The sequence below is a fragment of the Petromyzon marinus genome, chromosome 66, assembly GCF_048934315.1.
Source record: "Petromyzon marinus isolate PM22_M1 ecotype Great Lakes invasive population chromosome 66, UKy_Petmar_22M1.pri1.0, whole genome shotgun sequence".
Lineage (NCBI taxonomy): Eukaryota > Metazoa > Chordata > Hyperoartia > Petromyzontiformes > Petromyzontidae > Petromyzon > Petromyzon marinus.
The window spans coordinates 9,354,699-9,370,680 of NC_133732.1; the positions used below are offsets into that span (position 1 = coordinate 9,354,699).

At 53.0% G+C, this 15,982-nt stretch overlaps 1 protein-coding gene across 1 annotated transcript; it reads left to right on the forward strand.

The window, feature by feature from the left end:
• The first annotated feature begins 359 nt into the window (after nucleotides 1-359).
• On the forward strand, nucleotides 360-12,119 carry LOC116956591 (uncharacterized). Its single transcript, XM_076054637.1, has 7 exons — nucleotides 360-1,883; nucleotides 2,214-2,339; nucleotides 3,041-3,262; nucleotides 4,313-4,408; nucleotides 5,674-5,925; nucleotides 6,770-6,907; nucleotides 8,092-12,119. The coding sequence occupies exons 1-7, from the start codon at nucleotides 1,598-1,600 to the stop codon at nucleotides 9,309-9,311; spliced, it is 2,340 nt and encodes a 779-aa protein (XP_075910752.1). The 5' UTR covers nucleotides 360-1,597; the 3' UTR covers nucleotides 9,312-12,119.
• The last annotated feature ends 3,863 nt before the right edge of the window (nucleotides 12,120-15,982 follow it).

The following is a 15,982-nucleotide window of genomic DNA, read 5'->3' on the forward strand; positions in this document are numbered from 1 at the left end:
AACGTTTCGGCGCAGGGGATTTTGCTTTTTATATAAAAGTTACCCAACACATTTCTCTCTCAGCGAAACCAAAAAGTCCACATCTCTGCGCGACGGAAAATAATTTGCACGTCGTAAATATATGTATTCTCTTTTTTTTTGCGCACAGATAACGGGCGGTGAGTGGTAAAAAGGACATTGACAGTATAGCCGTTCATAAAGTCAACGTTTGCCACAGTAGAGTTAATGACTTTGGACGATTTTAGGGTGAGGTTGGGTGTTGTCGACCTTACTACTACAACCACCACGACAACAACAACAACGGCGGCGGTGGTGGTGGTGGGACGTAGCAGCAGGAGGAAAGCCAAGGCAAGGTGTGTTGGTTGGAATATTGAAACGTTCTGACCCCGCGTGACCCTACGAGAACATCTGTGATTTTTTTTTAAAATAACTTTATAGCTCATCGGATTTCTCCTCCGGTATAAATATTCTCATTCTCTGTGCTTGCATCGGTCTCGGCTACCTCTTGACCTCGGCCACATTCTATGAACTGAACGACAAAACAACGTTTTATTTTAGCAGGTAAGGCGCACTGGAGCTGCTGTGTAGCTCTCTTTCAGAAGCAACTCGGCTATCACAAATCATAGCTCAAAGAAGTGGGCACATCACTTCTGGAAATGTATTGCAGCCAAATACTCTTAAATGCGTCGTGTTGATTGTAAATGTTGAGGTGAAAAGCCGGGGGACTCGGAGAAAAATCAACATGGCCACGGGGAGAGAGAAAGAGACGCAAACTCCAAATGTACGGCAAGCGCCAGCGTCAGGATCGATCCCACGACCTCCTGTATATCAGGTGCACCCGTCAACCCACACGGTTTACCCGTATTCTTGTACAGGGAAATTGAGTTTTCAGGTCCATACGGCGTACAGCCGTTTCAATGCGGGCAACAACATTTTTGTGTCTATTTGTGTTTCTCCCTCGTGATGGGACTTTGTAGGATGAACGTTGAGATTTATAATGGTACGGGGCGACCGATAAGGTCTCAATTGGTCTTGAATAAGGTAGGGGCACCAATAAGGGGTTTGCAGGTATGCAGGCGAGGTAGTAGCCACCGTGGAAAATCGCAAAATGAACCTGGTTGGTAATAAAGTATTAAAGCTTTCGTGACTGCATAAAATTACTAATTGTTTTTTTCGGTAAAGTCACGTATGTAGAAATACAATCAAATTATATTGAAACGAAACAATCACGACGTTTCGATCACAACACAAGCGATCTTCATCAGGTGTCAAGAACAAATCATGGAGGTAAATACAAGAAGATGAGAGAATTCAACAAACCTCTCATCTTGTTGTATTTACCTCCATGATTTGTTCTTGACACCTGATGAAGATCGCTTGTGTTGTGATCGAAACGTCGTGATTGTTTTGTTTCAATATAATTTTATTGTATTTCTACATACGTGACTTTACCGAAAAAACCAATGAGTAACCTGGTTGTTGTCATCACCAGGGAACCGTCACGGTACTCAAATTGTAAATGTTGTGGGTTTACTCTCCAACACACAGCCGGTGTGCTGAAGTAGTAACGAATTTGCACGTTTTGTTTGCGTGACTAATGTTTATATTCACGCGATCTAACCCAAAAAAATGTATAACAAACCGCTTTATTGTGCACGTGAAGATTCTGCGTAAACTGACATCGTTTGGTGGCGCTTCTTTCCCTCTGGACTCGAGAGCGATGGGAAGCCGTTCCGTTCCCTCGGGGGGACTGCACGGAGTGGATTCCGGCCCCGACTTCTGGCCTCACGTGGCAGAGAAACCCGAAGCCCCAGTTGACTGTGAAGACGGCGGCGGGCACGACAGCAGCGACGACGATGACGTTAACACCGGCCACCGTGACGGTGAGACTGGACGATTGTAAATGTTGTGGCTTGGCTCTCCAACACACCGGTTAGTGCTGTACTAGTAACGAATTGGCACGTTCTGTTTACGTGACAAACGCCGTTACTAATTGGCTGTGTCGGGTGGTGGCGTCTTTCACGACACACATTTATACATTTATAACGATCTAACCCAAAAAAGCCTCCATTATGGATGATATTGGCCGCGAAAGCCTCCGTGTTAAACCAAATAGTTGAATAGTTGATCTTCCCATTGGAAGCAAAGTACTGAAGTCAATGAATAAACAAAGCAGCATGGGGGTGATGCGCGTACACCGGGCTCCCTTGCAGCCGTGGCAGAGCAGACGCTGGCGCCCGGGGGTGCCGTGAGCCCCGAGGGGGCCCAGGAGCCGCAGGGCGAGGAGCTGCTGGACGCGGCTTGGAGCGCGGAGACGGATGAGCTGGACGCCAGCGACCGTGAGGAACTCATCCCCGATACCGTGGGGCGGCGCGGTCAGCAGGATGGGGTTTGCACTAAACTAAGCAATGTTTTTTTATTTTACCAGGGAAGGCGCCACTGAGCTGCCATTTAGCTCTTTTTTCAGAAGCAACCTGGCCCTATCACCAGTGATTGCTCAACATCACTTAGACATTTATAGCAGCCAAATAATTCTAAACGCTTGACGTTGATTCTAAATCTAAAGGAAAACACCAGAGGACCCGTAGATAAATGCACGCAACCACGGGGAGAGTGAACACGCAAACTCCAAATATACAGCGGGTGTCAGGGTCGGGATCGAACCCACGACCTCCCGCATACCAGGCGAGGTAGTTAACATCTCCTATCTACCGTGGCGTCGAGGGCCGTTCCATTAATTTGAACGGTGCTCGGAATCGCCCAACGCTGTTTATGCACTGCGACGCTCCGTTGCGTTGTGTGACAATGCTGCTGCCGCCATGCTGCACCCACGGTCACTGCCAGGCCCCCTGTGTACCAGGCGAGGTAGTTAACATCTCGCCGCCACGGCGCCCCCAAAGGCTTGGGATGTCGGTGATGATGGACGGACCAAGTGCATCGTACCACGAGGGGGGGGGGACCACGTAGAGAAGCAACGCGCCGTGACGCTGCGTCGCTCTGTGTGATGCGGCCCCCGCTGCCGCCGCTGTAACGACCGCAGTCGCCGCCAGGCCCGCGGAGAGGCCGCCGGACTCGCCGGCGGGCCGCGCCGGCGGAGGGAGGCCCAGGCGGGCCCACCGCAAGCGGCGGACGGCCCGCGAGCGCAGCACCACCTGCGAGGAGTGCGGCAAGGAGTTCTCCAACGTGTCCAACCTCAACAAGCACCGCAAGTCGCACGCGCGCCGCCGCGCCGCGCCGCCCGTCCGCCACGGAGACGGCGACGGTGAGGACGGACCTGGCAGCGGTGGCGCACGCGTGCCCGTCGTGAGTTCGGCGTGATTTGAAGGCCAGGGTGGGGGGGGTGTACGGATCGCGCGGAGATTCATACGTACATTGAATTGCTTTCGCACCGTACGGAGCCAACGGCGCTAATTGGAGGTGCGGGTGGAAGGACAACAAACGAAACACAACAGCAGCAAGCAGTTCTAAAGAAAGGAGTTTTCAATTTAGTGTGGTGGTGGAGTGTATATAAGTGTAGTGTATCATAGTGTAGTGTAAAGTAATGTATAGTGTAGCGTGTAGCATAGTGTATAGTGTAGTATGTAGTGTATGTTGAACTTCTTTCGCACCGTACATAGCCAACTGCGCTAATTGGAGGTGCAGGGGGAAGGACAACAAACTGAACACAACAACAACAAGCAGTTCCAAAGAAATTAGTTTGTCAAACTAGATGATGATTTGAAAGCGCTTGTTGTTGTCGATGTTTAGTTTGTTCTCCTTCCCCCGCATTTCCGATGAGCGCGGTGGGCTACGTACGGTGCACACGGAGACCCACAGACACCCAGACCCATAGAGACACCCATAGAGACCCACAGATTAGCGCGGTTAGCTACGTACGGTGCGATAGAAGTTCAACATACATACAAATGCATGCTTTGTTCCTGATTAAAACTTGAGGGCACGTCAAGGCAGGAAACTTAGGTGACAACCTCACGGTCGTTTCCCTTTTTAACGGGACTCGATGATGGATTCGAAACACAGCTAAGCCCCCGATCGGCACGACGGACGCCTTCTTGAAAATCCTCATGGTGGGGAGAAATCGTGTTTGTTAGACGAATGGAGGGCGGGCGTTGTGGGGGCGGCGGTGCGTTCGAAGCGCAATTTTATCGTGCGAAAGGAGTTCAGCATATGTACATTGGGTAAGGGGGAATGGTGTGCCCGCCTCTTGTTGATAGAATGACGGGGTAAGTCTACTCCCCCATTGACTGGTGGGGTCATTTCTGTCGAACTTCTTCGCCGCCGTGCTACGTGTTAAAAACCGGCTTCCTTGCAGCCGTGGCAGAGCAGACGCCGGCGGACGGGGAGCTGCTGTTGGACGTCGCTTGGGGCGCGGAGACGGAGGAGCTGGCCCCCGCGGACGCCAGCGACCGTAAGGAACGCATCCCCGCTAGCGTGGGGCGGCGCGGTCCAATGGGGTTTGCATGAAACTAAACTATGCTTTATTTTACCAGGTAAGGCCCCCGCTGAGCTGCTTTGTAGTTATTTTTTCAGAAGCGACCCTGACCATCACAAATGATAGCTCAACGAAGTGGCTTATCATCATTACGTGGACATTTGTAGTGGCCATATGTTGAATCTAAGCTAAACTATTTTTATTCTACCAGGTAAGAGCCTGCTGAGCTGCCACGTAGCTTTTTTTTCAGAAGCGACCTGTCGATCACAAATGATAGCAGCTCAACAAAATGGCCCATCGTGTGGAAATGTGTAGCAGGAGCTAAATACTCTAAAACGTGTGACGTTGATTCTAAATGTGGAGGGAAAAATCGGAGGATCCGGTGAAGAATGCACGCGACCACAGGGAGAAAATGCAAGCTACAAATACACAGCAGCAGGCGTCGGGGTTCGGATCGAACTGACGACCTCCTGCAAAGCAGGCGAGGTAGTTAACGTACGTTAACGGATGCTTTACGGTAGTGGGTAAACATTTGTGTGGTCGGTAAGTGGGGGGGGGGGGGGGGGGTTTACTCAGGTATAGATTTGGGTATTTTGTACCCAGGCGCTCTGCTGTAGGTGTCGTGGTTAACACCGTGGACTTGCCAATCCAGAGGATGTCGTTTCGATTTGACTTTCCGCTGTGGGATTTGAAACGCTAAGCAAGTTCCTTAAATCTCCATACCTCTTGTCGACCCAGCGGTATAAATATATATTTATGTATATTTTGTATAACGTTACCAGGTAAGGCCCCACAGAGCTGCCATGTGGTTATTTTTCAGAAGCGACCCTGGCTAAAGCTAATGATGGCTCAGCAAAGTGGCTTATGTGGAAATGTATAGCAGCAGCAGACAAATACTGTAAACGTGTGGTGATGTTGATTCTAAATCTGGAGGGGAAAAACAAGCGGAAGACCCGGAGACAAATCCACGTGATCACGTGGAGAGAGATGCGCAAACTCCAAATATACAGCAGGCGTCAGAGTCGGGATCAGAGCCACGAAACGCACTACCCGTATACCAGGCGAGGTAGTTAACATCTCGCCCCCGCGGCACCTCCAAAGGCTTGGGATATCGACGATGATGGACGGACCAAGTGCATCGTACCACGAGGGGGGGGGGACCACGTAGAGAAGCAACGCGCCGTGACGCTGCGTCGCTCTGTGTGATGCGGCCCCCGCTGCCGCCGCTGTAACGACCGCAGTCGCCGCCCGGCCCGCGGAGAGGCCCCCGGACTCGCCGGCGGGCCGCGCCGGCGGAGGGAGGCCCAGGCGGGCCCACCGCAAGCGGCGGACGGCCCGCGAGCGCAGCACCACCTGCGAGGAGTGCGGCAAGGAGTTCTCCAACGTGTCCAACCTGAACAAGCACCGCAAGTCGCACGCGCGCCGCCGCGCCGCGCCGCCCGTCCGCCACGGAGACGGCGGCGCCGGCGACAACGGCCACGGCGAACGCGACGGTGAGGACCGAAGCCCCCCCCCCCCCCCCCCCCCCTAGGCAGGAGCGCGAGGCTGCCGACGGCTTCGCTCTCTCGGGATCGTTAAAAGGCGCAGAAGCCTCTCCGCCACGATAAACTAAAACAAAACTTTTGATTTAAAGCTTTCGTGACTGCAGTGATTCATATTCTTGGTTCTTTCGGTAAAGTCACGTTGAAGGGAAACAATAAAATAAGTTATTGTTTTATATATATATTTTATTGTTTCCCTTCAACGTGACTTTACCGAAAGAACCAAGAATACAAAACAAAACTATCAACTGCTGGGGTTTTTTTTTCGTTTACCAGCCCCACTGAGTTGCCATGTAGCACTTTACTCAGAAGTGTGACCTGGCTATCACAAATGATAGCAGCTCAACAAAAGTGGCCCATCGTGTGCAAATTTATAGCAGCAGCATGCCAAATACTCTGAACATGTGAGGTGTATTGCAGCCAAACGAACCGAATAGTCTAAACGCGTGACGTTGATTCTAAATGTGGAGGGGAAAAACTGGAGGACCCGGAGAAAAACCACATAACCATGGGGAGAGAGAGAGACGCAGACTCCAAATACAGAGAAGGCGTCATTGTCGGGATCGAACCCACAACCAACCTGCATACCAGGCGTGGTAGTTAACATCTCATAGCCACCGTGGCGGTTTATGAACCCTGAGAATAAGTCCCTATCCCCTTTCCCGCTCCTCTGAATAGCACGGTTGCCTTCGCACGGTGTGGAAGACGTTCGACATACTCACTGTACACACTTTGACTATGAGGGGTCATTACGGCCGAACCACTGCCTTGCGTGTGACCCCGGGCTCCCTTGCAGCCGTGGCAGAGCAGACGCTGGCGCCCGGAGGAGCCGTGAGCCCCGAGGGGGCCCAGGAGCCGCGGGGCGAGGAGCTGCTGCTGGACGCGGCTTGGGGCGCGGAGACGGATGAGCTGGCCCCCACGGACGCCGGCGACCGTGAGGAACTCATCCCCGATACCGTGGGGCGGCGCGGCCAACAGGATGGGGTTTTTTGGGGGGGGAGCGCCTTTGGTCAATTCGTACATTATGGACGCTTTGCAGATCCAGAGTAGAGGTTTTGTTGGGTTAGATCGCGTGTCTGTCAGTGTGTCGTTAAACCCGCCTCCACCGCCCGACACAGCCAATTGGTAAGGAGTTTGCCGCGTAAGCAAAACGTGGCCATTTCGTTACTAGTACAGCACTAACCGGTGGTGTGTTGGAGAGTAAACCCACAGCAACGGTGACAATTCGAGTAGACGTGACGTTTCGCCGGTAATTACAACTACCAGCATCATCAGGCGGACAGCCAGAGTTTTACAGATGTGGGTAAACATTCGTACAATTAATCGTGAAGTGGATTTTTTTTTTTACTTGGGTACAGACTGGCATATTTATATACCTGGGCGCAGCTGCGGTGTTCATGGTTAGCACGCCGAAGTGGCGATGCAGAGGTTTGATCTCCCGGCGCGGCAGTCTTCCCGCAGCCGCCTCTCCCCGCCCGGCCGTATAAATGGGTCGCGTAATATTGCGGGCAACGAGAGACGTTCTGTATTTACGAACCAGGAGGGGGGTTGTTGAGTGAACGGGCAATAGAAGCTCGGGAAGATCTTAGTGTTTTGGCCGTCGAAAAAGGACGCTGGTGACCACATCGTCACGCGGCTCTCTGTTTAGATGCTGCTTCTGCGGGCCGTCTGGAATGCTCTTCTTTTCGATATTAGGAAGCCACTGGGAGCTACGCCATTTTAAAATCATCATCATCTAGATTGACGAACTAATTTCTTTAGAACTGCTTGTTGTTGTGTTTAGTTTCTTGTCTTTCACCCCGCCCCCCCGCACCTCCGCTTAGCGCGGTTGTAAGTTGAGAAAGAAGTACAACACACGTACTATACAGCTATAGTACGTGTGATCAAGTGGTAGCAGGGCTGCACCTTTACCTTTTCTTGACATGTATATACACACCTGCAACCACATCATCCAGAAATCTCGTCAGCTTTTTTGGAAGCTACGCAGGTTTTCAGCCTGGGGGAGTATTTGCCCCTTCGAGGCTGAACCCATGGCTCCTGTATACCAGGCGAGGCGGTTAAGATCTCGCCACCGCGGCACCCCACGACTTTAACGCTTTGCCGCCGCTGTGACCGCAGTCACCGCCAGGCCCGCGGAGAGGCCGCCGGACCTGCCGGGGGGGGCCTATTTCACCGGGGAGCGGCCCAAGCGGGCCTACCGCAAGCGGCGGACGCGCGAGCGCAGCACCACGTGCGACGAGTGCGGCAAGGGCTTCTCCAACGTCTCCAACCTCAACAAGCACCGCAAGTCGCACGCGGGCGAGCGGCCGCACGCGTGCGCCGAGTGCGGCAAGCGCTTCATGAGCCGCTCGGACCTGCGCAAGCACGAGGACACGCACACGGGCGCGCGCTCCAACGCGTGCGCCGACTGCGGCGCCACGTTCTCCAACCGCTCCAACCTGTGGAAACACGAGCGCACGCACGCCGGCGCCCTGACGCACGCCTGCGCCCACTGCGGCAAGTCCTTCCTGTGGACGTCGCAGCTGCGCCAGCACCTGATGACGCACACCGGCGAGCGGCCGCACGCCTGCCCCGACTGCGGCCGCCGCTTCGTGCAGCCGTGCAACCTGCGGGAGCACGCCAAGACGCACGCCGCCCCGACCGGGCAGGGCGGCGGCGGCAGCGGCGGCGACGGCGGCGGCGGCGGCGGCGGCGGCCCCCCCATCGCCGGCGACGCCGAGGGGGACGGGGGCGACGCGGCGAGCGGCGCCCGCAGGCGGCTGCCCCACGCGTGCCCCAAGTGCGGCCGCCACTTCGCGACGGCGCCGGCGCTCGAGGCGCACCTGCGGGCGCACGAGGTCGCCGCCTCGGCCGCCGCGACGGTTCACGCGTGCGCCGAGTGCGGCAAGGTGTTCGGCGACGCCAAGGCGGTGCGGCGGCACCAGCTCACGCACTCGAGCGAGCGGCCGTACGCGTGCGGGGAGTGCGGCCGCACGTTCCCGCGCACCTGCAGCCTCCGCAAGCACCGGCGCACGCACGCCGGGCAGCGGTCGCAGGCCTGTCGCGAGTGCCGCCGAAAGTTTCCGAACGTCGCGGCGCTCCGGAAGCACCGGAAGGCGGTGCACCGGGCGGCCGGAGAGGGCGCGGCGGCGGCGGCCGCGGCGGCGGCTCGGGGGGGGGCGCTGGGATGCCAGGAATGCGCCGAGGGCTTTGCGGACATCGAGGGGCTGCGCCGGCACGAGATGACGCACACGCACGCTCGCGCCCGGCCCCACGTGTGCCAGGAGTGCGGCCGCAGCTTCTCGCTGCTCGCCAGCTACAAGAAGCACTGCCACTCGCACGACAGTGCCAAGTCGTAGGAACGTTGCTTCTACCCTCCCGCTCTCTCTCTCGTCCGTAATGCAGGTTTTGTCGGGTTGGATCGCGTAAGTATATAAATGTGTCGCTGAGGTTTGTCACGTTAACAGAACGTGCCAATTCGTTACTGGAACAGCACTGACCTGGCGTGTTGGAGAGCAAAGCCACAACATCTACAATCTGAGTGCCCTGACGTTTTGCCAGTAATTACAACCGGCATCATCAGGCAACAGCCAGATTACTAATTGGCTGTGTCGGGTGGTGGCGGGTTTAATGACACATATATTTACGCGATCTGAACCCAAAAAACCTACGTTATGGATATTGGTCGCGAAAGCCTACATGTTAAACTCCCTCTCGTCTATCTCGTCTCTCTCGGCCACTGCGGATTTCTCCGGCATCCGCTGGCGGCGCCGCCGCCGGATCCGAGCCCGGTGGGTGATGATGGCCTCGTCCGAACACTGAGCCGGGGACGCCGAGACCGCTGGATTCGAAGCCAGGTGCCGGCTGGGTGTATTTCAGAGGATTCGCAAAGACCACCTAGGACCGTAGATCCGTCGCGGAGGTTTAGAGTCTGGCGTCCAAGTCCTGTGGTTGGGTATGTCTCTTCAGAGGACTTGGAAACTAAAAGCTCAACTATTTTTATTTCACGAGGCAAGGCCCACTGAGCTGCTGGCCATGTCATAAGTGACTTTGCCATCGCAAGTGATAGCTCAACGAAGTGGCTCATCGTCGTCATCGTCGTCGTGTGGAAATGTACAGCAGCCAAATACTGTAAAAGCGTGGTGACGGCGATTCTAAAAGTGGAGGGAAAAACCGGAGGACCCGGAGAAAAATCCACACGACCGCGGGGTCGAACGTGCAAACCCCCAAATATACAGTAGGCATCAGGATCAGGATCAAACCCGCGACCTCCTGTTCACCAGGCGAGGTAGTTAACATCTCGCCACCGTAATTGCCGTTTCATAGACACTTGAGCCGGGACCTCGAAGCTCACAGGTTCAATGCCGGGTTCTGTATATTTTCCTCTGTTTATTCCAACTGGCTAATGGTGGTCGTGTCAGATTTACTGAGTCGGAACCTTTTACAGAGGACGCGGGTTCAAGTCGTGGGGCCGTCGAACGAAAAAAAAAACGACTTTAAAGCCTTTTGTAAAACGACGAGAAAGATTCCTCAAAGGACAGACGAGTTTGTGCCGGCTGGAAACGAGGGAAGGGTAAAAAAAACCGCGCGCGAAATGTGATTTGTTAAGAGGGCACGAGGCGCGATGGCGATCATTCGCTCGCTCGCTCCCTCCCACAATGCCCCGCGCGTCACGTGACGTTGCCGTCACCACACTGCACGCGCAGAACGAACGCACGCGGACTTCACTATCGAGCGCCTCGTTCTTAGAAAAGTGTAAAACGCCGTGGCCAGGGTTATAGTTTCCCCGACGGCAGCGGGGAGACGTCTGTACGGAAAGTCCCTCCTTTCCCGTCGGGGATGCGTCCCCTGGAAAACCGCAACGTTCGGCAAAACGGCGCGAATCGAAACCCAATTTTTTTTTCTTCTTTGGTTCTTTCGGTAAAGTCACGTAGAATTAGAATAAAATAATAAATTGATAAAATAAAATAACACAATAATATTCTCACGACGTTTCGGCCACAACACAAGCGGCCTTCATCAGGTGAAGGGACGAGACTGTCTCCAGCGCTGTCCTACCAGACAGTCTCGTCCCTTCACCTGATGAAGGCCGCTTGTGTTGTGGCCGAAACGTCGTGAGAATATTATTGTGTTATTTTATTTTATCAATTTATTATTTTATTCTCATTCTACGTGACTTTACCGAAAGAACCAAAGAAGATGAATCATTGCAGTCACGAAAGCTTTAAATCGAAATTCAATTTTTTTCTCTCTTTTACCATTGGCTTAACGGCGTAAATTTAGGATGCGTTCCTGCGGGGTCGTTTGCTGGTTAGAAATGTGCAGAGGACTATGAAATGGCCAACAGCAACAAAAAGAGAACAGAAGATACCCGGTAAAGATGTTGCATGTTAGAGGCCTGGTGTGGGGTGACTGGGAATGGAACTTTACAGCGCGGCGATGTACAGTGCACAGTATGGCACTGTTGTACAGCGTGGCATTGTACAGTGCACAGTATGGTGCTGTGCAGTACACAGTGTGGCGATGTTGTACAGTGCACGGCGTGGCGATGTACAGTGGACAGTGACACGATATTGGGCATGGCGATGTCTAACAGTGTACAGTGCGGCGATGTTGCAACAGGATACGGTATGGCGATGCTGTACAGTGTGCCGCGTGGAAATGCGTCGCGTACAGTGTGGCAATGTGCGGTGCACGGTACGGCGATGTTGTACAGTGTGCCGTCAGTCTACAGTGTGGCAATGTTGTAAACAACCGAGGGCTTGAGCGCCCGCTTGGGGGGGTGTGTGGGCGTCGTTACACTGCCCACGCTTCTCTTTCTGTTGTTCAAAAGCAACGTCGCAGGAAAGTCGATGCATGTTTTTAGTTTTGCAAATGGAAATACGTTCCCCCGATTCGGCCTCAACATCGTCGTCGGCATCGTCGTCGGCGTTGACAACGACGTCCCAGCGAAACTGCGTCGTTGTCGGCTTCGTACCGGTTTCAACCTCGTTAGGAAACCGGTGCTGCAGCGAGCGGTCCTCCGTTTAACGTCGCGATCCCGCCTTGTGTCGCTTTGCTAGAACGTCGCCACCTCCGCCGCTGCCGACATTCCAGCGAAACGATGTCACCGTCGTCGGCAGCGTCGTCGTCGGCAGCGTCGTTGTCGGCGTCCCAGCGAAACGACGCAAAGCGGGAACGCGACGTAAATGGGAGGGACTTCCTGCTGCAGTACCGGTTTCAACCTCGTTATGAATTATCAGAAGGGTGGAGCCAGAAGCCCTCCCTTTGCGTATTGTGGCGGGGCGGGCGGACAGGTTTTACAACTGCCCAACCGAGACAAGAAACCTATTTGACACGAGTCACGATCGCGCATCACCCTTAATGCCCTCTAGGAATCATCTTTGGCCTGGATCCGTCTCTGGTTTTAAGTGTTTTGGGCTCAAGCCCTGGGCCGTGAGTGTTTTACACAGGGCACTTTGTTTTCTTCGCCTGTGTCAAGAGCAGAGAGAGTCACCCATGATTATTTATTATCGAGCCATGTCACTATTGTACAGCAGGGTTTCTGGCTTTAGCCCAGCCACACTGTGGGTTAAACAAAAGGCCTATTTGTATTTATACATTCAATTTTGCATCGTCAGGCGCTGTATGAGATGCCTGCTGAAATGACATTGACAAGTTACTGCGGGTGCCTGGCGTTGCATCATGGGGCTATTCCCTAAATCAAGGCACTGGTCTGCTGCGATACGGAATGTTGGCGAGCCTTCGCTTCGAGATAACTTGGTTAACGTCACAATCGAGACTTGAATGGGTTCTCATCGATACAATGATTGTCATTATTTATAGAATAATACGTTGGGTATCCTGTTGAGAGGTGAGCTCCGGGTCGGCCGACAGTAGCCGGCCGCCGTCCAAGGCTTCCCCGTGTAGCCGGATCATGTTCCCGTGTCTGGTCAAAGGTTGTTGCTGCTGTGCAAGATGAAGTTGCGAGCTCGATATTGGGTGAGAGATGGAGACTCTTTTTTTTTAGACGAGATGAAAACTCTTTCGGGTCGAAACCGTCACTGAGAAAATGCGAGGAATTCGGTGAGGGGCCGTTCGAGAATTTACCGTTCAGGAATAGGATCACCACCAACCCCCCAGTGAATAGGATCAATGATGAATAGGATCAACGTCCTGCTCTATTTAAGACCGGAAGTAGGTGGATTGCTTCACTATTCTGGCATTTCGCCCGATGATGCTGGTTGTAATTACTCAAGATGTTGTGGATTTACTCTCCAACACACCGGTGGGCCGAAGTAGTATACGACACTATACACTACACTATACACTACACTTTACACTACACTATACACTACACTATACACTACACTCTATTACACTATACACTACACTATACACTACACTCTATTACACTATACACTACACTATCCTGGTAACTAATTGGCGGTTTGTTGTTCGCGTGACAAATCCCTTACTAATTGGCTGTGTCGGGTGGCGGAGGGTTATGACGCAACATTGCATACTTACACGATCCAACCCAACACACCTCGATTACGAACTGAGGCGCAGAGTTGAGTGAATGCTTTGGGGGGTGGTGGTGGTGGTGGTGGAGGTGGTGGAGGTTGTCGGCTTTTGCACCGCACAGCGCACGTTACCCAGGGGCCAATGTTTGCGCGTCGCCCGAGCGTCTTGAGAACGGCTCCTCTCCGCCCGTCCGTGCGTCCCCCGCAGAGTCGACGCCGACGTGCAGCGTCGGCGGGGAGGTGGCAGAGGCACCGTGAGCCTCATCGGGGGGGGGGACTAAAACCGTCTTTTGTAAACTTTATTCGGACGTTAATAATAAAAAAAAAGTCGACCACAAACACCGACTAGGCGTCGAGTCGTGAGCGTTTCTTCCGAGAGGATAATAACTCAACATTTATAGAGTGGCCGTATACTCCAAATGGGTGATGTTGAATCTAAGATCAACTGGTTTTCATTCTTTTCTCTTCCCGTGGTCGCGTGGATTTTTACCAAGGCCCCACTGAGCTTCATTAGCGACCTGGCGATCATAAATGACGACGAAGTGGGCTTATGGTCACCGTGTGGACATTTATAGCAGGAGCTAAATACTCTGAACGCGTGGTGACGTCCATTCTAAATGTGGAGGGGGCAACCGGAGGACCCGGAGAAAAATCCACGCGACCACGGGGTGAGAAAATGCAAGCTGCAAAAACCCACGAGCTCCTGCACACCAGGCGAGGTAGTCAACATCTCCAAGCCACCGCGGCGCCCCAGATGCTGGAGAGAGGAGCAGGGGGGGAGGTTTGTGTGCTGGTCCTTGTCTGCTAAAAAGCCTGGCACACAAGGACCGGTGGTACAGGTCAAGGACTCGGCTACAGGAGGTCGTGGGTTCAAACCCGACCCTGACGACGCCTGCTGCTGTAGATTTGGAGTTAGTGTGCGTCTCTCTCACTCATCATCACGGTGGCTAGGAGATGTTGACTACCTCGCCTGGTGTGCAGGAGGTCGTGGGTTCGACCCAGACCCTGCCGACGCCTGCTGCTGTAGATTTCGAGTTTGTGTGCGTCTCTCTCACTCATCATCATCATCACGGTGGCTAGGAGATGTTGACTACCTCGCCTGGTGTGTGCAGGAGGTGTCGGGGGTTCTATCCCAACCCTGCCGACGTCTGCTGCTGTAGATTTTGAGTTGGTGTCTGCAGGGAAGTGAGACCCCGCATGTGAACGTTTCTGAAAAAAGTTCGCACGATAAAAAAAAACCGAACGTGATTTGGACTGCCCAAGTGAGGCGTGTTGTGCAACTCGTGAAACGATGTTCGGTTCAGTGTTCGTTTGAACTTCTTTCGCACCGGCAGGTAGCCAAGCGCGCTCATCGGGGGAAGGACAACAAACTAAACACAACAACAACAGTGATAAAGAAACGAGTTTGTCAATCTAGATGATGGTGATTATTTAAGAGTGCATCATAGCTCCCAATGGCTTCCTAATGTCGGAAGGAAGAGACTCATAGAGACCCACACAGATCCAGAGACTCGTAAAGAACCACAGATAATCTTAGACACTAATAGAGACCCACAGATAATCTTAGAGACTCATAGAGACCCACACAGATCCAGAGACTCATAGAGACCCATAGAAACCCACAGAGAATCTTAGAGACTCATAGAGACCCACAGATAATCTTAGAGACTCATAGAGACCCACACAGATCCAGAGACTCATAGAGACCCATAGAGACCCACAGAGAATCTTAGAGACTCATAGAGACCCACAGATAATCTTAGAGACTCATAGAGACCCACACAGATCCAGAGACTCATATAGACCCACAGAGACCCACACATAATCTTAGAGACTCATAGAGACCCACACGGATCCAGAGACTCATAAAGAACCATAGAGACCCACAGATAATCTGAGAGACTCATAGAGACCCACAGAGAATCTTAGAGACTCATAGATACCCACACAGATCCAGAGACTCATAGAGACCCACAGATAATCTTAGAGACTCACAGAGAATCTTAGAGACTCATAGAGACCCACACAGATCCAGAGACTCATAAAGAACCAGAGACCCACAGATAATCTGAGAGACTCATAGAGACCCACAGAGAACCTTAGAGCTTCATAGAGACCCACACAGATCCAGAGACTCATAGAGACCCACAGAGAATCTTAGAGACTCATAGAGACCCACACAGATCCAGAGACTCATAGAGACCCACAGATAATCCTAGAAACTCATAGAGACCCACAGAGAATTTTAGAGACTCATAGAGACCCACAGAGAATCTTAGAGACTCATAGAGACCCACAGAGAATCTTAGAGACTCATAGAGACCCACAGAGAATCTTAGAGACTCATAGAGAGCCACAGAGAATCTTAGAGACTCAGAGACCCACAGAGAATCTTAGAGACCCGTAGAGACCCACACAGATCCAGAGACTCATAGAGACCCACAGAGACCCACAGAGAATCTTAGAGACCCACAGAGAATCTTAGAGACTCGTAGAGACCCACAGAGAATCTTAGAGACTCATAG

What these genes read in the sequence shown, in the direction of transcription:
- LOC116956591 (XM_076054637.1), top strand. Translation starts at nt 1,598, where the DNA reads ATGTTTATATTCACGCGATCTAACCCAAAAAAATGTATAACAAACCGC. An exon ending in CCGCCACGGAGACGGCGACG is followed by an intron (nt 3,263 to 4,312) that starts GTGAGGACGGAC and finishes GCTTCCTTGCAG; the next exon opens with CCGTGGCAGAGCAGACGCCG. An exon ending in CCCCACGGACGCCGGCGACC is followed by an intron (nt 6,908 to 8,091) that starts GTGAGGAACTCA and finishes CTGTGACCGCAG; the next exon opens with TCACCGCCAGGCCCGCGGAG.